We start from the raw sequence: 22,777 nt of genomic DNA on the forward strand, positions 1-22,777 counted from the left end.
TGTTCCTGTCCTCATTTTACAGAGAATGCAACAGTCAGCGAGGTGAAGCCTCTTGTTAAGGATCCTACGCTCAGTACATTGCAAAGGAGGAGCTTTGAGTTCTGCTCCTCCATTCAAACCTCCTTCCAAACCAAACTCCAACCAAACTAAAGGGCTAGACTTTCCCATGTTGTAAGACTACAGCTGGAAAGGATCACGGAGGACACATTTTAGGTCAATTCTCTCTGTTTACACTACAAGAGAGTGGAGACCCTCGACAGAAGTGATTGCTAAGGTCACAGAGCGAGTGCGTGACAAGTGGCACTCTCGGAACCCCGAGACTCGGTTTCTTCTTTCCTGTGCGGCCCGCTGGGGAGGCAGGGGGAGGAGTTGAGCCGTGCCGCAGCTGCCGAGGCCCCCGCGTTCCGGGGGCGGTCCCTGGCGGCCGCGCATTCCAGAGCCACCCGAGCAGAGCGTGCCTCGTGCCCAGCCGCGCGTCCCGGCCACTGCTGCGCGCTCCCGCCTGCCCGGGGCTTGGAGCTACGGGGCACATTCGGGGCCGAGATCCCAGGGCTAGGGGTCGCATCCCGCTGCTGGGGCCCGTACCGTCCGAGGAGACCTGGAGGCGCGTTCTGGCTGCCTCTACCCCAGGAACTTTTCTCAGACCTGGCACGATTCAGCAGCGGCGGGGGCCGTGGGTTTTCAAAGGAGCTGTGCGGATCCAGGGTGAGTGGGGTTATCAAGTGTCGTGCCTGGGACTCTGGCTCTCGTGCTGCCTCCACCCCAATGCCCTCCCAACTGCCCACTTTTCATCTCCTTTTCTTCCACATTTCTCCCCCTTCATCACTTTTGCTTTTCTCTTTTCTTCTTCTGTCCGCCCCTAAGTTCCAAAGACCTTCGGCGCTCGACCTTGGGCCTCCCCGGAGGCCGGAGCTTGGATGGGTGGGCTCCCAGCCCCACCGGAAACGGGCCTCTCTCGCGTTTCCCTGCCCCTGTCCGGGGTTGGGGAGCGCGCCCCCTCCTCCAGCAGGCTCTGCTGCCTCTGCTCTCCAGGCGCGGCGTCAGGGCTCAGCTCCCCAGCCTGAGCACCGCTGTGGGCGCTGCGCCGGCAGTTTGGGTCTTTGCACCACCCAGAGCAGCAGGCTATCTGTCTTACTTTTCTCAGAGTCCCGCGTGGAGGGCACCAGGGGTTTGGAGTCAGGGGTGGTGGGTTCCAGCCCTGGTCTGTCACGAGCAGTTTCTCTATCTGTGAAATGGAGAAAATACCCTTTGCATACAGATCAAATGAGAAAGGGAACGTGCAAAGTAACTTGGAGAGAAGCCTTCCTCCCAAGCTCCCTCCTCCTGCCGCTTAGGACTTGGTTGTTCCAATTGCCAGTTCTCTTGCACCACTGAACCCCCTTGAGTGTAGGGACTGTCTCTCATCCTCAGCGCTTGGCACAGGGCCTGGTGAACAGGTGCCCGATACTGCCTACTGAGTGAGAGAGAGATGTAAATCGTTAAAAACCCATACAACCGTCAAGGTTGTTTTTTGGATTCAGTGGCCAGGCTGGGCTCTTATGCATGCAGCTCCACTTGTTTCTTCTTGACTCGTTTTAGTCTTGTTGGCAGCTGGGAGCTTGAGTCTCACATTTGTCTATAGATTCCCTCAAAGCTCTAGGCTGTAGTGTTGAGAGCTGCTCAGTTATTCAAGGATGTAAGATTCCCTGATCATCTGCTATGATCTGTGGTCCCAGTGAGGTGGGTAAATAGTCCATAGTCCGGAAGGATTGTGAATGCTTGAATAGGGTGGGGCTGGGGGTTGGGTGAACATTTCCCTGGGAGCCAGGAGACACTGAGTTACCTTGAGGGGTTTCCCTATCTGGACCTTGCTTCCCCCACCTATAAAATGAGGAAGTGGAGATGTAACAGTTGGGTGTCTGTGGTTAAGGGGGATGTGCTTTGAGGGTTATTCAGGGCACTCAGCAATCCTCTGAGCACATACGAGACAGCCCAGCTGAGCCTCAGGACATCATGTACTTCTGTCATAACAACCAAAAACAGCCAAGGAGAAGCGTTTCTCTGCTCCAACCGAGACCTCTTGTTTCCAGCTGTCTCGGGGTTATGAATCGCGCCACGGGGGTTATAACTCATGTCCCATCAGATCTTCCAAACACTGACCTCTCAGAGCGTCAGTGCTCTGGGCTCCGTCCCGTAAAACGTCTGGGGATTCCCTGTCTCTGGCCCAGCCTCAGAATCACTCAGCCATGGTGAGGTGTTTGAGACATAAAACAAATCAGAGACTCTGGGGGCCAAGTGTGGTTGGGTCACATATTGGGCCCACGGGTGCCAGACCAAGGGGGTAAAGAGGTAGTTACAAGCCTCAGATGCTTTCCCAGCCATATTCTGATCCTTTTTTTTTTTTTTTAAAGAAAAATGCTTCTCAGAATAAAATGACTTACAAGCAATTTTTGTTAGCAGTAGCTAGAGAATGGGTAACTGACCATTCTGGTGAATGTAGTGGTGGTCCTGCACCTGGTCCTTCTTGTGGCGTTTCTAAAAGAGGCCCCTGCAAAATCCACCTTGTCGACTATCAGGTAAAATAAAAGAACATATTCTAGAGGAAATAATACCCACAGGACTTAAAAAAAAAACAAAACATGGCGCCAGAAAGTGTAGAGTCTGCTCTTCCAGGGGAAAGCTCAGTGAAACACAGTATATTTGTAATAGATGTTCTGTTCCCCTACACAGAGGTGCCTGCTCTACTGCCTATCACACTCTAACGAAATATTAGAATGCTTTAGTGAGACATGTACAAAGTTTCAAATAAATACATGAAGTGCAAAAAAAAAAAAAAAAAAAGAGAAAAGAAAAGTGCTTCTGTTTCTTCTCCATGGATTAAAGCATAAAAACACAGGAAATATTTCCAAGGAAAGAGGATCTTTATCTTGATTGTCTTACACTGCCACTATTGGCAGTGGTATCAAAGACACACGTGTACTTGCACTCACAGTTTATAAGAGTAAATGTTGGTATTACCACACATTGCTGACCCCCTCCCTGATTGGCCAGGTAAGCTGAATAATGTAATAATAATCATACTTGACATTTATTGAGTGCTTGCTATTAGCCAGGCATTATTTTAAGCATTTTACATAATGCTATGATCTTTACCATAATCCTATGAGGTAGGGACCATCACTGTATCCATTTTATAGATGAGGACACTGAGGTCCAGAGAGAGTAACTCACGCATGATCACACAGGAAGTAAGTGGCAGAGCTGCAATTTGAACCCAGGCAGTTTGGCTCCAGGGCCTATGCTCTGAACCTCATTGCCGTTGGGAGGATCTGGATTCAGATCTTGCCTCTGCTATTTACTTACAGGGTGACCTGGGGGAGTTAAGTGAGAATTTGGCAGCCACTGGACTAGTGAATCACTAGGGACTCTAGTACCCTTCCAACTCACTAGGGAAACAGACAGTGAACCTCAAGTGAGAGTGGTGTACATCTGAGAGTAAAGTGAGAGTGGTGTACATCTGGGAGTAAAGGGAAACAGACAGTGAACCTCAAGTGAGAGTGGTGTACATCTGGGAGTAACCTCAAGTGAGAGTGGTGTACATCTGGGTGTACATCTGGGAGTGGTGTACATCTGGGAGTATATCTGGTGTACCTCTGGGAGTACATCTGGGAGTACATCACTAGGGACTCTAGTACCCTTCCAACTCACTAGGGAAACAGACAGTGAACCTCAAGTGAGAGTGGTGTACATCTGGGAGTAAAGGCTAAGAGTTAGGGTAGCCAGGAAGGGCATCAGGTCAGAATTATAATTGCCTGGCACATTAAACAACAGCAAAACAGATTCAGTGACTAAATTGTGTGACTTTAAACTACTTAGTTGTGTGTAGATACAGCTTCCTTATTTTGCTGATTTGGACCCTGGTTGGCTGATTGGGCATGTGAATTGCTGGTAACCCGCTACATAGGACCAGGGGAAAAGAAATGGAGGAGGGAGAAGGAAAGACAGAGAAAACAACTGGGTTCTCCAAATCAGTTTCAATTAATGATGACACATATCTGTCACACACATCACTCCTCCTAATTCCCTGCCCCAGGCTGACACTGATACTCAGGACTTTTCAACAAACCTCCACAGGGCAGGAGAATCCTTCTTAACACGGTGCCCTGGACGGCCTCTACGGATTGATTATGAAGCGTCTATCCAGCCCTCTCAGACTTCCCACTTCGTTCCTCTGGGATATGTACAGTCGAGGGAGTAACAAGGGGCAAAACAGGAGACCTTTCTTTTTGAGTGCCCTGGGTGGGATCTTAGGAGACACCTTGGGGCTTTTTAAAGATTAATCTTCTTTTCCCCTCACTCTTCTCTATGTTTTCTTTAATGGTTTTCAACCCAACACACCATCTTGACCTGGGGCGGAGCTCTCCAGGGAGCAGAGTCAGTCTTTGAGAGCTGGCCCCTTAGGGGTCACCTTGTCCATCCTCTCCTATTGACCTACAGGAAACTGAAGCTCACTTTGAAAGAGGGACTTACTGAGGATCACACCCTGCATTCGTTTTCTAATGCTGTAACAAATTACCGCAAATTTAATGGCTTCAAATATATTGTATTACAGTTCTAGCAATCATAAATCTAGTATGGATCTGCCTAGAATAAATCGAGGCATCATCAGCCTGCGTTTCTTTCTGGAGTCTTTAGGGGAGACTTGGTTCCCTGCTTATTTGAGTTGCTGGCAGAACTCAGTTCCTGTGGTTGTAGGACCAAGGTCACTGTTTTCTTGCTGGCTGCAAGCTGAGGGCCATTCCCTGCTTCTCAGGCCACTGCATTCCTTGGTGCATAGCCCCCTTCCTCCATCTTCAGAGTAAGTAACAGCCAGTCAGGTCCTTTCTCTGACTCTGCTGCCTTCCTCTTCACTTTTTTTTTTTTTTTTTTTTTTTTTTGCGGTATGCGGGCCTCTCACTGTTGTGGCCTCTCCCGTTGCGGAGCACAGGCTCCGGATGCGCAGGCCCAGCGGCCATGGCTCACGGGCCCAGCCGCTCCGCGGCATATGGGATCCTCCCAGACCGGGGCACGAACCCGTATCCCCTGCATCGGCAGGCGGACTCTCAACCACTGCGCCACCAGGGAGGCCCCTTCCTCTTCACTTTTAAGGACGTGTGTGATTAGATTGGGTTCACCTGGATAATCCAGGATAATCACCCCATCTCAAAGTCCTTAACTTTAATCACAGCTGCAGAGTCCCTTTGCCTCTTCCCTTGACTCCTCCCTCTGGGCCATGCTTCCTTGTTCATATTTAAGGTTTGAGGACCAGGATGTGGACATCTTTGAGGGGTCGTTATTCTGCCTACCATACACAGCAAGGCCCACTTTAGCAGAGGGACTTGTTCTGGATCACACATCTTGGCAGGAATCCGCACCACTGTGGTGCCCTTGCAGCTCTATCACTGACACCCCTCCACCCCCCAGCCCTCCGAGAGCCGATCTCATGGAGGTCTCCTTTGTCAGCCCAGCAGCAGCAGGCACTTAGTCACTGGCAAATAACAATGATGGATGGTAGAGGCTTAAACAGGATGCTGTGGATTTGGCCCGGGTTTCTCCTCTGCTGGCTCCCTGTTGGTTTCTAAGACTCTGTGATTGGCTGGGTCAGATAGTACGTGCAGTCTTGAACAGCTCTGGCTTCTTTCTGATCTCTTTGAAATATCCTGGTGTTTTTCCATTTTTCCAGCCACGGAGGAGCAGATAGAAACTCAGGCAGGGAACAAGTCTTTAGACTGTTAAGAATTTTGGAGGAGATAGAAGCCAACTGGGGTAAAATGAGAACAGAGTGCTCCTCAGGGACCTCGGGTCATTGGAGAAAGTCCTCTGATTTGCTTTATTTCACATTTTTGATAGTTGTGTGTCCTGCCCATTCCTTCCACTGGCCCCTTTCTTTGGAACAAAGGTCCCTGGTGAAATGGACTCCTTACTGAGTTGGTAAATACTTGAGGCTAACTATTACATAACACTGTTTCCAAGAGTAAGTGTGAGGCTGGGATGGCCTTCTCACACTGGACTTGTCGTGAGAAATCTCCTTCCCTTTTATCAGCCTCTCTGTCCTCTTTGGAGGGCAGAGAGAGAAAAGTCCATACTCCGGGCAGTAACCCCCCAACCCCTACACATCCGCCTCCATGCCCAGCCCCTGAACACAGGGAATCAAAACCTGAATTTGACTCACCAGCCCAAGCAAGTCAGTAGGTGGGAAGCCTAGAGGACATTATTCTGAAAGGCCAGTGCTCCTCTGCCTGGCACGTACAAGGTGGACTGGGAAAGAAAGAGGCCCCATAATCCTTCCTCAGTGTACAGAGATAGGGTCAGAAGGTGTTATTTTATTCAAGAGATAAGGTTCTGACTTTAAGGTCACTGAACTTCTACAGGGATGAGGATCCTTTCTGGACCTCCCCCACTAACTAAGTTCTAGGAGTTAAGCTCAAATCTAAAGTTCCCCAGTCTGTCCATATTCATTTCTTTGTCAATCTCACATTCACTGGGCACTTACTGTGTGCCGGAGCAGAGCCTGTGATGGGTGCTAAGTGAACAGCAGAGAACAAGAGATGATGCATCTACTCTCCTAGTACTTGCAGTGTACTTTGAGTGGGCAAAGGTGGCCAATAAAAACAGACAAACAAGCAAACACACAAGCTAGTTTCAGGCTATGAAAAGTTTATGAAGAAAATAAAACAAGGTATGAGATAGAGAATGGCTGGTGGATAAGATGGTAATTTAATAGGGTGGGTCTGGAAAGGCTTTTCCAAAGAGGTGGCGTTTAAGTTGAGATCATGGCCACTGAGACACTGGATATTGAAGAGATCTGGCGGCAAGAACATTTTAAGAAGAGGGAACAGCGAGCGCAAAGGTCTTGAAATGGAACAGCGCTTGGGACACAGGTCACTAGGTACCCCAGACTACTAGGTGGCCAGTGGGGTCCCTTCTTGGTACTTGAGTTGCCCTCTCTGTCTGGCCTAAATGCTCCATTCTTTTCTGACAATCTCACCAGCTCTTTCAGAGGGTAGAGCCTTAGGAAGAGGTGCTATAAACTGGGCCTTGCTGGTAAACCCCCTAGTCTACTCCCCTGTGAACCATTACCTCATTGTTCACATTCTGCAAGCTGCTTCAAGAGACGCCTCCAGCCTAAATGACTCAGAGCTGGTTCTAGCTGCCTCCTCCCTGGCCTCGTGTCTAGCGGAAAGGAATCATCAGCACTGTCTTCTCAGAGCTCTGGCAGTGCCGGACTAAGGCCACACCTGCAGGAAGCCACCTGCCTCTATCTGCCTTTCACTCTGGCATAATTAAGTTTGCCTGCCATCAGGAAGTCATTTCTTTTATTGCATTCTTCCTTGGAGAACTCCTTGGTGGTAAAACTGGTTGGATAACCACTGGCAGTCTCTCAAAAGCTAACTGTTAGCTGCAGTTCAGATGTGGAGGGTGTGCATTTCTGGTGGAAGGTCAAAGCTGGGACAGACATCAATGGCTGTTTGTTTATGAAACTATCACTGCAGTTTCCTAGATCAGTCGCAGAGCAGTCATGGTGCCCAAACTAATGGTGGAGCCTCTGAACTTTGTGTGAGTTTGGGAGCTGTGTTCACTAGCTCAGTTTAACATTTATGAAGCCCTTACTGTGTACCAGGCATTGTCCAAGTAAGTGCTTTATGTGCATTAGCTCATTCAACTTCCATGGCATCCCTATGAAGAAGTTACTATTAATAGTTATTATTATTCCCATTTTACAAATGAAACTGGAGCTTTAAAAGGTTAAGTTTCTTGCCAAAGGACTATATGTGCTCCCAACACACCAAGTATCTCATCAGCTCTGGGCTTTGTTGATGATGTTTATTCTACTGATCTTGCCTTTCCCCGTATTTCTTTCTTTTGAACTCCTACTTACCTTCGAAGTCCATATCAAAAGCCTCTTTTTTTGTCTTCAGTTTTACTTAGACAAAAATGAAGGCATGAGGATTAATATTTTTTTGAGCATCTGTTATTTTCCAGGACTCCATACATATTATCTCACTTTATCCTCGCAATAGGATGTTGCAGTGCAGTGCTTTTAGTGTCCCTATTTTAAAGATGAGAAGACAGGTTTAGCGTTTTTAAATAACTTGTCCAAAGTCATACTTCTGAGGGTGGAAAGCAGGATTCAAATCAAGTACTCTATTTCTTTCCTCCTTGGAGATAGCATGTAGTTTGTACCTTTAGTCCACTTTTCTGCCTTCTATTGTAATTCATGTCTTTTCCTCCAGAAGAGCCTGAGCCTCTTAAGGGAAAACACTGTATTTCTCTCTGCCTCCTAAGGGAAAACACTGTATTTCTCTCTATCTCCACACCCACTCCCCAGTGTTAATCACAGTGCCATAAATGTTTATTGAATTAGAATGAATTGCTACTCTACTAGCTTTATACCTGGACTGGAGAAATAGGTCAGCTTAACCAGTGCTGATGCTGGTTGATTAAAAAAAAATTGTTAATATGGATTAAGCATCTATCATCTTTGTTGATAAAGCGAAGACACAGTCCAATTTAGGGATGCTAACAAACTCTAGCCAAAGGGGTAGATATTTGCAGAGGGTCCCTATGGTCAGGAATTATTAATCATAGGACGAACATTTGTAGAGTGCTTACTGTTTGTCAGAACACTGCTAAGTACTGTATGTGATTATCTCATGGAGTTCTCCTAACCCTACAAGGCAGATACTATTATTTTCCCATTTTTGTTTTTGTTTTCAGCTGAGTAAATGGAAGCATTAGGAAGTTAAAGTAATTTATACAAGGTAGGTCAGCTAGAAAGTGGTAGAGCCACATTTAAATCCAAGCCGACTGGCCTCTAAGACTGGGCTTTTAACACTACTCTGCAGTCTGAGTGTTTAGGAGCTAACTCCCTGCTGTTTCCAAGTATTCTCTCCACTCTAAGAGCTTCCATCACCTTACCAGATTACAGGAGCTTGGGGCTTTGCTGACTTAAGAAATGTTTATTCAGTACCTATACACTTGAGTAGAGAGGGAAGGCATTCTGTGAGGAGAACGGAGCTGTGTTGGGTAAAATCAGTGCTGGGGCAGAGCTGGAACCCAGGCAAAGTCCATTCCTCTCCTAGTCTTTCGTCCTCTATGCATGTTGGCTTTTTTTTCCAATTTGGTGGAACCTCCCACTACAAGTAGGATTCCATTGTCTCTCCCTCTCTTCTCTGATGTTCTTATCCAAGGTGAGGAATAAATATTAGTTACAAGGCTTAGTCATTACGTTCTTCACTGGGTTGATTTGCATTTGGACCTTAAGTCAAAGGGATGAAATACAAACGATGGAACTATATCCATGAGTGCTTCTGACAGGACACTGCTTTGCTTTGCTTTTGGTGTGTGGGTGCGTGTGTGGTCCTGGAAAACTATCTCACTGCCTCACCTTTGGGGAAGTTGGTTAGGGCTCTGGGCCTAAAGGTCCCCTTAGGTTTTTATATAGTAGAAAAGGTACAGTCAAGAAGCCTGTACCAGCCACTATGGAAAGCAGTATGGATGTTCCTCAGAAAACTAAAAATAGAATTACCAGCAATCCCACTCCTGGGCATATATCCGCACAAAACTTTAATCCCAAAAGATACATGCACCCCTCTGTTCATAGCAGCACTATTCACAATAGCGAAGACAGAGAAACAACCTAAATGTCCACTGACGGATGAATGAATAAAGAAAATGTGGTACATATATACAATGGAATACTACTCAGCCATAAAAAAGAATGAAATAATGCCATCTGCAGCAACATGGATGCAACTAGAGATTATCATACTAGGTGAAGGAAGTCAGAAAGAGAAAGACAAATACTATATGATATCACTTATATGTGGAATCTAAAATATGACACAAATGAAACAGACCACAGACATAGAAATCACACTTGTGGTTGCCAAGAGGAAGGGGATTGGGGGAGGGAGGTTAGGGTTAGCAGATGTAAGCTATTATACATGGAATGAATAAACAACAAGGCCCTACTGTATAGCACAGAGAACTATATTCAGTATCCTATGATAAACCATAATGGAAAAGAATATTTTAAGAAAGAATATATATATGTATAACAATCACTTTGCTGTATAGCAGAAATTAACACAACATTGTTAACATCGTTAATGTTAATGTTAATCAACTATACTTCAATACAAAAAAAAAGAAGCCTGGCTGGCTCGCATTCGTTATATTAGTTTATTCTCTATCACTGCTTTCCCGATGCCCCACCATCTTCTCCCAGCTCCCATCTGAAACAGGACAGTGATGGAATTGAAAAGAGCACTGTGAATCAGGAGGCCTGAGTTCTCCCCTGGGTCCTGCCATTAACTTGCTATGTGACCCTGGGCAAGTCATGTCCTTCATCTGTAAAATGGAAGGTAGATTATGTGGTTTAAACTAGATAGTGTCTAAATTCTGTGTAGATTTCTAGAATACCATTACTTTGTAGAAGTTTCACCTCCATGGAACAAACCCAGTAGGATACAGTATTGCTGTATTAGTTTTCTTTTGCTACCATAACAAATTACCACAATTTTGTGGCTTAAAACATACATTCAGAATCTCACAGTTTCCTTGGGTCAGGATTGCAAGCACAATTTAGCTGGGTCCTTACAGAGCTTCAGTCAAGGTGTCAGCCAGACCTCATTGTCATCTGGGGGATCCATTAGGGCAGAATCTGCCTGCAAGCTCTTTCAGGTTGTGGGTAGATTTGTTTCTTGCAATTCAAGGCCAGCAGAAGAGTATCTTTGACCTAGGGGAAGCTTCAGCCCTCTTTTAAAGGACTTCTACCGGATTAAGTCAGACCCACCCAGGGTAATCTTTTCCATTACTTTAAAGTAAGCAATTCTAGAACCTTAATTACATCTGCAAAATCCCTTCACCCTTGTTATGTGACCTAACCTAATCACAGGGTAACACCAGGGAACGGAGATTATGGGAGCCACCTTAGAATTCTGGTTACTGTCATTGCTTTGCAGAAATAGCCTATTTACAGTTGTAACTGGAGCATACTAGAGCCAGCTCTCTATTTTCTGAGGTCAAATGACTTAATGTATGAAATAAGTTCTAAAACTTACTTGTTCCTACACTAAAGCTACTCTGCTTTGAACTTGCTTTTTGAATGCAATACGTTATGCTTCCCTTTATTCTAATGTAATTACTCTCCAAGTTATTTTCTTCCAATACCATTAATGAATATATAATTATTCATAGAGGAAATAATCTAAATGTTAACTTTTTATTTTAAATTAGTTTTTCTACTTGAAATTATATATTGTAGAAAACTACTAATTTAAGAAGTTTTCTGTGTCCTTAGGTGATTTCTAAAATCTTTTTGTTCCGTCAGTATTTGAGAGAGATGTGTTGAACTCTCCCACTATAATTGTAAATTTGTCCATTTCTCCTTATAATTCTGAGATTAGATATATTAAAATTAAAAATAGTTTTATCTTTTGGTATCTCTAGTTATACTTTTTGCCTAAAAGTCTACTTTGTCTGATGACAAGATAGCTCTACTAGCTTCCAAAATTTGTGATAGATGGTATGTCTTTTGTTTCCATTTACTTTCAACATTTCTGAATCCCCATGTGTCTCTTGTAAAAAAAAAATTATATTTTTATATGCCCTGATAGTTTTTGTTAGTTTGGGTTTAAATTTACTATCTTTTTATGTGCTTTCTATTTTTCCCACCTGTTGTGTTTTCCCCCCCTTTTTCTTGTTTTCTCTAAAAATCATGTACCCTTTTGCTACTTTTAAATGGCTACCCTAGAGATTACAATATACATCCTTAATTTAACAAAGTCCAATGTTATTTGGTTATCTTGCCCTTTCCCAGACAATGCCAGAAAATCAGAACACTTTAATTCTGTTTCTTCTGCTATTTATTTACTGTTATTGAATATTTAAATCCTGTATTTTTATCTGAAAATTTATTTCATCTTAATACTTTTCAGTTATTTTTGTTCACTTTAAAGAAATCTGCTTTCTAGATTCCATTGTTTCTGTTGAGAAGTTAGCTCTCAGTCTAACTGGTTTTCATTTGAAGATAATCTTTTTTTCTCTTTGTCTCTGGCTTTCAGCAGATTTACTATAATGCACCTAACTATGGATTTCATTTTATTTATCTCGCTAGGACTATAGGGCTTCTTTAGTTTGTGAATTGATGTCTTTCATCAGCTTAGTTCTTTCTTCCTCTAATGTTGTTTCTGCCCCATTCTCTCTTCTCTCTTTCTAGGACTCCAGTTACATGTATGTTGTATTGTGTCACTGTTTCCTCTATACCCCTTACCCAGTTTTCTGTATTTTTCACCCTTTTGTCTGCTTCATTATGATTTTTTCTCTCTGATCCTCCAATTCACTAGTTCTTTTTTCAGCTATGCTTCATCTGCTGTTAAGTCCATTCATTGAGGTTTTTTTCTTTCAATTAACTGTATTCTTCAGTTCTAGAATTTCTATTTGGTTCTTTAAAAAAATCTGTTGTGTTCTTTCTTATAGTTTCCAGTTCTCTGTGAAAATTTTCAATCTTGTTTTATTTTCTCCTCAAACATAGTAATCAAGGTTACTTAAAGTGTGTGTCTGTCTGACAACTCCAATATCTGGAGCCCCTGTAAATCTTTTCTTTTTTTTTTTTTGGCTGTGTTGGGTCTTCGTTGCTGCACGTGGGCTTTCTCTAGTTGCGGTGAGTGGGGGCTGCTCTTTGTTGCAGTTCACGGGCTTCTCATTGTGGTGGCTTCTCTTGTTGCAGAGCATGGGCTCTAGGCGTGTGGGCTTCAGTAGCTGTGGCACGAAGGCTCAGTAGTTGTGGTGCATGGGCTTAGTTGCTCCGTGGCATGTGGGATCTTCCCAGACCAGGGCTCAAACCCGTGTCCCCTGCATTGGCAGGTGGGTTCTTAACCACTGCACCACCAGGGAAGCCCTGTAAATCTTTTTCTATTTTCTGTTGTTTCTGATGGTTCCATTCTAGTCATCTTGCCTTTTTTCACTGCTGCTAATTTTTGGTCATGATTGGACATTTGAATGAAAGTTTGAATTGTGATGTTATCTCCTCTAGAGAGGATGTTAAGTTTGCTTCTGCCAAGCACCTGAATGTACTAGTGATCTGGAACAAACTTAATTCAATTTCAGGGACTGTGATGATTCAAAGCTGGGTTGCAGTCTCCGGAATTGGTATACTTCTTGTTCACTCTTAGCACTAAGAAAGCTCTTTGAAGTCCAAACTCAAAATGTAGGGGTTTTGCTTTCTCTGTCTTGGGAGTCTTGTACTTTTGAGTCTGTCAGAAACACTGCTTAGCCTCCATCCTCCACTAACGGGAATGCTGCTTCAAATGCCAGGCTTACCTCCCTGAATTTCTGTCTTCTTCCAGATCTTAGCCTGGTAATTCTTCATTATTTTGCTACTTCTTAGTGCCTTTGAGCAGATTTTTTGGGGGCCTAATTTTTCCAGTCCTTAGTAAGAAGATTGGTCAAAATTATCTAGTTTGTTGTTAATAGAAGTGAAAGTCCTGATCTTTGTAGATTGCATCTCTCTTTTTTTAAACTGAGGTGTAATTAGCATATGACATTATATTAATTTCAGGTGTACATGATTCAAAATTTGTATATGCTATGAAATAATCATCACAATAATTCTAGTTACCATCTAGTCACCAAAGTTACAAATTTTTTTTTCTTGTGATGAGAAGTTTTTTAAGATTCTCTTATCACTTTCCAAATATGCAATACAATACTCTTGACTATAGTTACCATGTGGTATATTACATCCCCACAACTTATTTATTTTGTAACTGGAAGTTTGTACCTCTTGACCCCCTTCACCCATTTTACCCACTCTCTGATGCCTCTTCCCTCTGAAAACCACCAATCTCTTCTCTGTATCTATTGGTTTGGTTTAGTTTAGTTTTGTTTGTTCATTTGTTTTTTCATATTTCACATATAAATGAAATCAAACGGTATTTGTCTTTCTCTGGCTTATTTCACTTAGCATAATACCCTCAAGGTCCATCCACATTGTCACAAATGGCAAGATTTCATTCTTTTTATGGCTGAGTAGTATCCATTGTGTATATACACCTCACCTTCTTTATCCATTCACCCATTGATGGACAGTTAGTTTGTTTCCATATCTTGGCTATTAAAAATAATGCTGCAATGAACATAGGGCTGCATATATCTTTTCAAATTGGTGTTTTTGTTTTCTTTGGCTAAATACCCAGAAGTGGAATTGCTGGATCATATGGTAGTTCTATTTTTAATTTTTTGAGGAAGCTCCATACTGTTTTCCATAGTGGTTGCACCAATTTACACTCCCACCAACAGTGTACAAAGGTGCCCTTTTCTCTACATCCTTGCCCACACTTATTTCTTTTTTTTTTTGTAATAGCCATTCTAACAGGTTGAGGTGATATCTCATTGCAGTTTTGATTTGCATTTCCCTGATGATTTGTGATGTTGAGCATATTTTCATGTGTTTGTTAGCCATCTGTCTTCTTTGGAAAAATGTCTATTCAGATCCTCTGCCCATTTTTTAAATCAGATTTTTGCTGTTGTTGCGTTGTATGAGTTCTTTATATATTTTGAATATTAACCCCTTACTGGATATATGCTTTGCAAATATTTTCTCCCATTCAACAGGTTGCCTTTTTATTTTGTTGATAGTTTCCTTTGCTGTGCAGAAGCTTTTTAGTTTAATGTAGTTTTTTTTATTGTTTATTTTTGCTTCTGTTGCCCTTGCCTTTGGAGTCAGATCCGAAGGATCCTTCCCAAGACAAATGTCCAGGAGTTTACTGTCTGTTTTCTTCTAGGAGTTTTATGGTTTCAGGTCTTTAATCCAGTTTGAGTTAATTTTTATGCATGTTGTAAGATAGTAGTCTAATTTCATTCTTTTGCATGTGGCTCCCTAGTTTTCTCAATGCCATTTGTTAAAGAGACTGTTCTTTCCCCATTGTGTATTCTTGCCCCCTCTGTAGTAAATTAATTGACCATATATGTGTGGTCTTATTTCTGGGCTCTCTATTCTGTTCCAATGATCTGTTTGTTTTTATGCCAATACTATGTTTTTGTGATTACTGTGGCTTTGTAATACAGTTTGAAATCAGGGAGCATGATGCTTCCAGCTTTGTTCTTTCTCCAGACTGCTTTGCAACTCAGGATCTTTTGTTGGTTCCATACACATTTTAGGATTGTTTGCTCTACTTCTGTGCATACCTTTTCTTAATTCTCTAAATCTAGAATGCCCTTTGACCAAAAACAGTAATAGTCTGACCTGGACTTAAAAGAGAGCTATGGATCTGGCACCTCCCTGTTCATACTCCTGGGTCTGTGTGGGTGCTTTGGAGGTAGCTGTACGTAGTGGTGAATACAGGGTCAGGAGACCTGAGTTTGAATCCTGTTTACTAATTTTATGATCACAAGCCTGTTAACCTCTGTCAGATTTAGTTTCCACATCTGTAAAATAATATATCCTGCACAGGATTACTGTGAAGTTTAAATAAATGTGTGTATGGGACAAGGTCTAGCACAGTCCTTAGCAGTTGGTATTTGTTAAGCAAATGCTGGCTTGTGTAATTCTGTGTTTAAGGGGAGGGATACTTAACTTCTTTGTGCTCCTTGGAATTAAAAGAGTCATGTCTTTTGAGTAAATAATAGTAACTCCTAAGACAGTATCTTGTATAGAGCAAGTACTTAACAAGTGAATGAATGAATGAATACCCTAGACAGAGTTACTAGTCCTGAGAGTGCTCAACCAAAAACTACAGTGCTCTGTCAGAGAGGTGAAAGTTATTTGGTGGGGAGTGAGTCTCACAACTGAAAGGTAGATAGATAGCACAGATTAGTCACTTTGAATTTGGTTATTCTAAAACACCTGACTTGTAGGAAATTTTAATTTATGAAATGTATATTTTTTTGTTGGCACTAGAAAATTTGCCATATGATAGAACTGACTGGAAGCATTCTTTTTTTTTTTTTTTTTTTTTTTGTAAAAGAACTTTCAGTTACTTAAGAAAAATGGTCCCAAAAGTAAAATTTGATGTTTCTGAAGCAGGCAGCAGGGAACCTCTGCTTTCCTTCCTAGACTGGACCAAACAGACTACTTGATAGATGGGATGAATTTCCCACTTTTGGAGAAGGTACAGTGTTTTCCTCCTTTGGAGGAACTACCATTTTTTTCTTTTTTTGCCCTTACACTTAGTCTTATTAATGGATACAAAATAGTCATTTTGGGATTCTTAACTTTTCCATTGCTTAAACTCGTGGTCTAAAGTGGAGCCATGATGTCTCCAGGTCACAGGGCGGGTGGTGTAGGGCCTAGATGGTGTCAGTGGCTGATGGAGCCAGTGGCTCCTTTGTTTGTCAGCTTAGGGTGACTTTAACATAGTTTCTTAGACAAACACATCGAACATATGTTAAAGTTTATTATTTATTAACGAGGTAAATAGATAAAGTATACCAGTTTGAAGTAACAAGAATTTAGGCCTGGCTGCTGTTTTATCTTCCGTGGTCATAAAAACATTATATTTTTATCAATGATAAGGTTAAATTTGTGACATGAATGGCTTGTGCCATATTCCAACTTGACGTATTCATCAGAAATCACAAGTAATATATCTGCAAAGCAAACAATAAGCTTATTGATCTATAGTTATTCATTAGATGTACCAAGAAATGGAGTTTTATGCCCTCACAAGGAGCCAGTCACCCAGATGCCAGATGAGGTCAAACAGAGGTCAGCTAGTCCTGCTTTTTCTCAAGCCAGTTTTTCCAGCATGCCATTAATGGTGCTGAACATATGGTTTGTGTAGTTCTCATTTGGGGGAAAATATCTTTTCTTTCACAGTGGGAAAAGGTGGAAGTTACTGGAACCTCCGTTACATGGGAGGGAACAGCTCATCAGAGAACACACTGGAGGACTGAGAGGGTTGAAACAGGGAGAGGGAGCTCCCTGTGCCCTCTGCCTCCTGGCCACGTGTATGGCCAGCCTTAGAGCCCTGAAGGGCCCTTGGGGAACATCACAGCTTGTGGCTTTCAATCTGTGTTCTGAGGAGCCCAAGGGGTCAAGGAGTAGCTGAACAGCTGTGCTGTACCAAGTGAGCAGGCTGTGCTAAGTGGGGACACCAGAAATATAACTGGGAAGAGTTATGTTCTCAGATCTTTTCAGTTAGAAGAAAAAAATGACTTTAATTTCATTATAACATGTACATTTTGGTGTTATGGTTTAGTATTGCTCTGAGTTTGAATTATATATGTGAAGGGGGTGGGCACCCTAATCTCTAGTGCTTAGGGCCTCTAAGGACATTTATTCAGCTCTGCTTACTGGATAGGACCCCAAACCCCTCTCGCTGAGCACTCCCCAGCAGTCTAGAGGAGCTCCAATTTTATCTGTTTTTGTAACTGGGTTTTAAACAATTTCATGTGTGAAAAAGTAATAGTGGTGCAGTCTGGAATACAGGTTACAGACGAAGTTTCATTTATTCATCGATTTGTTCTGTTTTGTTTTAATTAGGGCCAGTGATCTGATCAGATTTATGTCTTTGAGTGATCATTCTGGAAGCGGGTGGGCTTGAAGGTGGGGGAAGACCTTTGGGCTTCAGTTTTGCCACCTGTGAAACAAGGCTAGTTCTAGCTTCAGTGGTTTTTGGTTGTGGATGAGCCTTGAAGCCTGAGTTCCCGTAAATGACAGGTTTTCCTTATGAAAATCAGCCAGGGAGATTATGTATTCCTGGCATTTGGAGTTATAGAGATGGTTTGATGTTAATGGGTTTACCGGAAAGGGCTTTTGTGTGGTTCTTTTGGCCCAAGGCGAGCTAGCTATTGATGTAATCAGGAGACCACAACGAACGATTTCCCCCACCCCGTCCCTCTTTAACAGTGTGCGTCTCCTGTGACTCACGCTTCTGTGCCTTAGACCTTGGAGAAAGTGACCATGTTTCTGAGGCTGAGGCAGGGCCAGCCTGTGCCTCTTCCTCCAGGGCAGGCCCCCTGCCTTATAATCCTGTGGCCCTGAGAGCCTCACTAGAGGCTTCTCCTCCATCCTGGTGAGAATGTGCCCACATCTGACTTAGACTGGCTACAGAGCACGGAGGAATCAGTTCCCAAATCATGGAGCTAGGAAGAGTGATAGAGGCCTTAGAGATCAGGGATTCCCAAAGCTGGCTGCACATTCAAATCACCTGGGAAATGGGAGTGGGGGAGGCCCCTCTGGAGTCTAATTCAGTAAGTCTGTGATGGGACCTTGAAGGAACGTTTTTTAAACTGTCCTTAGGCGGTTCTCACTTAGCACAGTATATGGCATTTGGTGACCACTAATCTAGTCTCATACTTTAATTTTATTTGGCTTGAAAATTGTATGTGTATGTATTTAGTCTTCTTTAATAAAGAAAAAAAGCCCATTTTTCCATCAACCGGTTGACTTGATAAAAATTAAAAGTAAGACATGCTCATGTTTATAAAACTCAACAGTATAAAAACAAATGAAGAATGAAAAGCAGGAAATTTTCCCACTCCTAGTCCATCTCCCAAAGGTAATCACTATTAACATTTTCTTCGGATTCTGCTTATAAATGATTTTACTTTTATATATCCTCACCTATCTATCTACTTAATTCTACAAAATCTGAACCAAAGGAGTTATCCTATACACATTATCCTGCACTTTATTTTTTTCCCCACTTAGGACTATTTTGGAGCTCACTACAGATCATCATTCTTTTTGATAATAACTATTAAATAAGTTAATATTTGTAACACACTTGGAACAGTGCATGGTGTGTAGCAAGCACTGTATATTTGTTAAATGAATGAAAATTGATGCCTGGTATTCCATTATATGGATATACTCTACTATTTATGGATACTTCTGTTGTGTTGGTTGCTATAGCAGGCAGTGCAGAAACAAACACCCTAGTATGCATATCTTGGAGACTGTACCTTGGGTATGGTAATCAATAAAATTACTTAATGTGGCCACAGTGGGCATGGAGCCAAAGGCATTAGAAAGGAAAAGCTATTGATTTAAGGAAAAGCAGGAAATAGGACTGGAATTGGGGATTTTGCCTGGGACCTTGAATCACAGAATTATATCTTTGATCTAGAAGGAACTGTAGGAGATTGCTTATTCCGGCCTTGTGACTTCTGGGCAGGGAACATGTTGCACCTGTGATTCCCAGGTTGCGCGCTGAGCCCTGGGGAGCCGCAGTGAACTCATTGGAAAAGTGTGTGTCTGGGAGCTGTGGGATCTTTAAAATTTTTGACAGGAATATTGATATTTGACAACTCTCAGACATTGTGCAAACTACTAGTTCAAGATAATTTACAGTCTAACATTAATCATACTACATTCCTTTTGGTGATGCTATATTTTGTGATACTGAGTTTTTGGCAGTTGCCATGATACTGCAAGCACTGCACACAAATGAATGTGGACTAGGAAGTGAGCACGGCATCGTCCCATCTGACTCCAAAGTTTGAAAAGTTGTGCAATGCCTCACAGTCGCACACATGCCATAAGTAACTGGCTAAGAATGAAATACAAATTTTTTCTTTCAATTTCTGTGTATTATATTTTCAAACAGCTACTCATTTGTTAGGACATAAATGTTTATTAAATTGAACCTAACTACGTAATAAATGGAACTGCTAGGTATTTCTTTTGGCCTGGAGTGCTGTGAGAAAATTACTGAAGGCGCTGTGAATCGAAAAAGTTTGGGAACAACTGATTTACATCTTTATCCATCAGAACTCTTTTAAACTGCAAGTGAGAGAAACCAAACTGACCCTGGCTTTAGCAAAACTAGAGGATTATTCGCTTATATATCTGGGCCATCCGAGGTTGCAGATGGTGTCAGACTGGCTGGGTTCAGGTACTCAAATGAGGTCGTCAGGACTCCACTTCTCTTTCCATCTCTAGGACATGCTGTCACATGTGGGCAAGATAGCCCCATGCCCATTCTTTCCAGACTCACATCCTTTTAGTTTAGCAATCCCAGCAGAAAGAATCATCTTTCCCAATAGTTTGTGAATAAAAGCCCTGGGAGGACTTTGGTTAACCTAGCCTGGGTCACTTGCCTATTCCTGAATTGAGGCTATGGAGACTTGTAATGGCCAAGCCTAGGTCACATGTGCTTCCCTGTGCTCATGTGTGTGCCCTAACTAAACCACACAGAAAATGTAGGTTCTCCAGAAAAGAGGAGGACCTGTTACCAGGAGAAAGGGAGAAGGGATGCAGGACCAAAAACAATGAATTTCCCATGTTACAGATGAGGGAACAGACTCGTGGTATGATAGTTTAATAGTTAAACATGAAGACTCTGGAGTCCCACCCACCTGGCTTTGCTTCCTTGGGGAAATTAACTACATCTACATCTTTTAAGGCTTTAGAGTCTTCATCTCCAAAATGGAGGTAACTGAAGATAAAGGCCAAGAAATAAAAAAGCATGACAATAATAGTCCCTACCGCAAAGGGTTGGTGGTTGAAGTGAGGAATAAGTGAGTTAATACACGTAAAGTGCTTAGGATAGGGCCTGGCACATAGGAAGCCCACAGTAAATGAGGCCATTACTATTATTGATCAGGCAAATTAATGAGTACACAGCAGCTGGTAAGTGACCTACCTTCTGACTCCTGGGGTACAAAACGGTGAATTCTTCTTTCCTGTCTGTTGCAGAGTGAAGCAGCATGGATGCCGTCAGCCAGGTCCCCATGGAAGTCGTGCTCCCCAAGCACATCCTGGACATCTGGGTCATTGTCCTCATCATCCTGGCCACCATTGTCATCATGACTTCCTTGTTGCTGTGCCCGGCCACTGCGGTCATCATCTATCGCATGCGGACTCATCCTGTCCTCAATGGGGCCGTCTGAGAACCTCCCAAGAGGGGCAGGTGAGGGATGAGGACAGCGTCCCTGCCCCCAGCTTCTTCCCCTTTCTCAGAAGAGCCACAGGAGGGACTTTGGAGCATGGACACTGGAGCTCGATATGTGAGGAGACCTGAGTTCTGGTTTTGATTCTGCCACTGGCCAGTGGTGTGAGTTTGGTCAAGGGACCTAATTCTATCAGTTCCAGGTTCCTTATTTTCCAAATGGGGATCGTGATTCCTGCCCGTCCTACCTCATGGGGTTGTAAGAACCAATGACCTAGTGGAGGTTAAAGCTGTTGGTGAGTAGATACACAGGTGTTACTGCTGAATGCTGAGAAGCTTTGAAGAACCAAAGACCCTAGCTGCTGATGAGGGTCTTCAAGGTAGTGAGGGAGACACTGGGGCAGAGCAGTCTTTCCCAGTGCCCCTAAGGTGAAGGCAAGCAAAGGCACCCTGTCATCATTCCAAGGGACCAACAGCATGTGGCTCAACATTATTTTCTTTGAGGTGCCACTCCCTGAGTTGTCTAATTTGGGAGGGAATTGAGCATGGCAGGGGGAGGGAGATGGGTGGATCTACCCAGGACACTGGAATCTGCAGTTTGGAGGGGCTCTGACATTTCTTGGCAACGCCAAGGGAGCTGGGGCGATGGGCTTCTTTCTGCATTAGCGTCCTATAGCTTTGACGCTCAAGCAGTGTTGGCAGAAGCAGGGTGGCTGAGTTCCCTGGCCAGCTTTCAGGATACCCAGCACCAGCCCCATCCTCTGTGTGCCCCTCCGCCCCAGCCCCTGCTGTAATTAGGTCCACCGCATAATGTGTACTCCCCTCATACCCTCCCACCAGCACTGCAACCATTCCAAGGTACGAGATGTTCCCAGCACCTTTAGAACTAACTCAAACAATGATGTTTATTTTAAATGCTACAATTTATATTTATATGTATAGAGAGATTTCTGGACCACTCAAGCTGAAATCAGGAGCATCTGGGGATTTGTTAAATTATGTAAGAAGATAGCACAGATTATCGGGATATTGTTGTGTGAAAATGATGCTTTTACGTTGATCTGATTTCATTGATGTACATAACTAATTTCCAATAAAGTGCTAGAATGAGCATGCCTGAATTCTTTCTTTAAAGAGCACCTATTAAACTCAGTAAGAGGATTCCACTGAAATTATGGTCTTAGGGACAGATTGAATATAGGAATAGAAAGGGAAAGAGGACAATCAAATCAACTTCAGTAAGTAGGTCTAGCTTCAGTAAGTGGGTGAATAGTTGTGCAGTTTACACAGACATAGAATGCAGGAGGGAGAACAGATTTTGGAAGTAAGATGACTAGTATTTAGTATCTGGTTTAACGTGTTGAGTTTGAGGTGCTTGTGATATTCAGGTGGGTACTTTTAGGATGTAGTTGGAAACCTGGGAAAGATTTTATAGCTGGGATTATGTTTGGGGGGGTTATCTGCATAATTAGACTGGGAGAAGTGAGGTGCTAATGCAGAACTGGGAAAATGCTAAAGAGGAGTGGAAGGGGAAGGGGGGGAAAAGACAAAGCAAGGAGACGGAAAAGGTCATGTGATGTGAACTGATTATGAGAGGGATGAATTCGTACTCTGTGAGCAAAGGAAGGATGGGGGGTTAGGAATTAGAGACAGTGGGAACAGACAACTCTTTCCAGGAATAGAACACAGTATAGAGGTAAGAGAGGAAGGGTTCGGAGAAAATGGTCAAGGGGGGATAGATATATGTGACAAGATTCTGATTGGTTTGCTCAGCATCTATTCCAATTTTTTTTTTTCTAATATGCCTTCCTGGGTGGCAGAGGCTAGAAAGTGAAAAACTATACTGAACGTGAAAAACTCCCATTTTCCTAACTAAACTTTAGCCAGAGATTCATGTGTGATTTAGATTTTGCTAATTG

General features: G+C 43.0%; 1 protein-coding gene across 1 annotated transcript; it reads left to right on the forward strand.

The window, feature by feature from the left end:
- Positions 1-427: 427 nt before the first annotated feature.
- SMIM3 (small integral membrane protein 3) lies at positions 428-21,969 on the forward strand. The gene is made up of 2 exons (XM_060092063.1): positions 428-705; positions 20,666-21,969. Exon 2 carries the CDS (start codon positions 20,677-20,679, stop codon positions 20,857-20,859), a length of 183 nt encoding a protein of 60 aa, XP_059948046.1. The 5' UTR covers positions 428-705; positions 20,666-20,676; the 3' UTR covers positions 20,860-21,969.
- The last annotated feature ends 808 nt before the right edge of the window (positions 21,970-22,777 follow it).

This window comes from Mesoplodon densirostris, chromosome 3, assembly GCF_025265405.1.
Source record: "Mesoplodon densirostris isolate mMesDen1 chromosome 3, mMesDen1 primary haplotype, whole genome shotgun sequence".
NCBI lineage: Eukaryota > Metazoa > Chordata > Mammalia > Artiodactyla > Ziphiidae > Mesoplodon > Mesoplodon densirostris.

Bases quoted from the DNA above. Each gene is read 5' to 3' on its own strand.
- SMIM3 (XM_060092063.1), top strand. From the start codon at position 20,677: ATGGATGCCGTCAGCCAGGTCCCCATGGAAGTCGTGCTCCCCAAGCAC.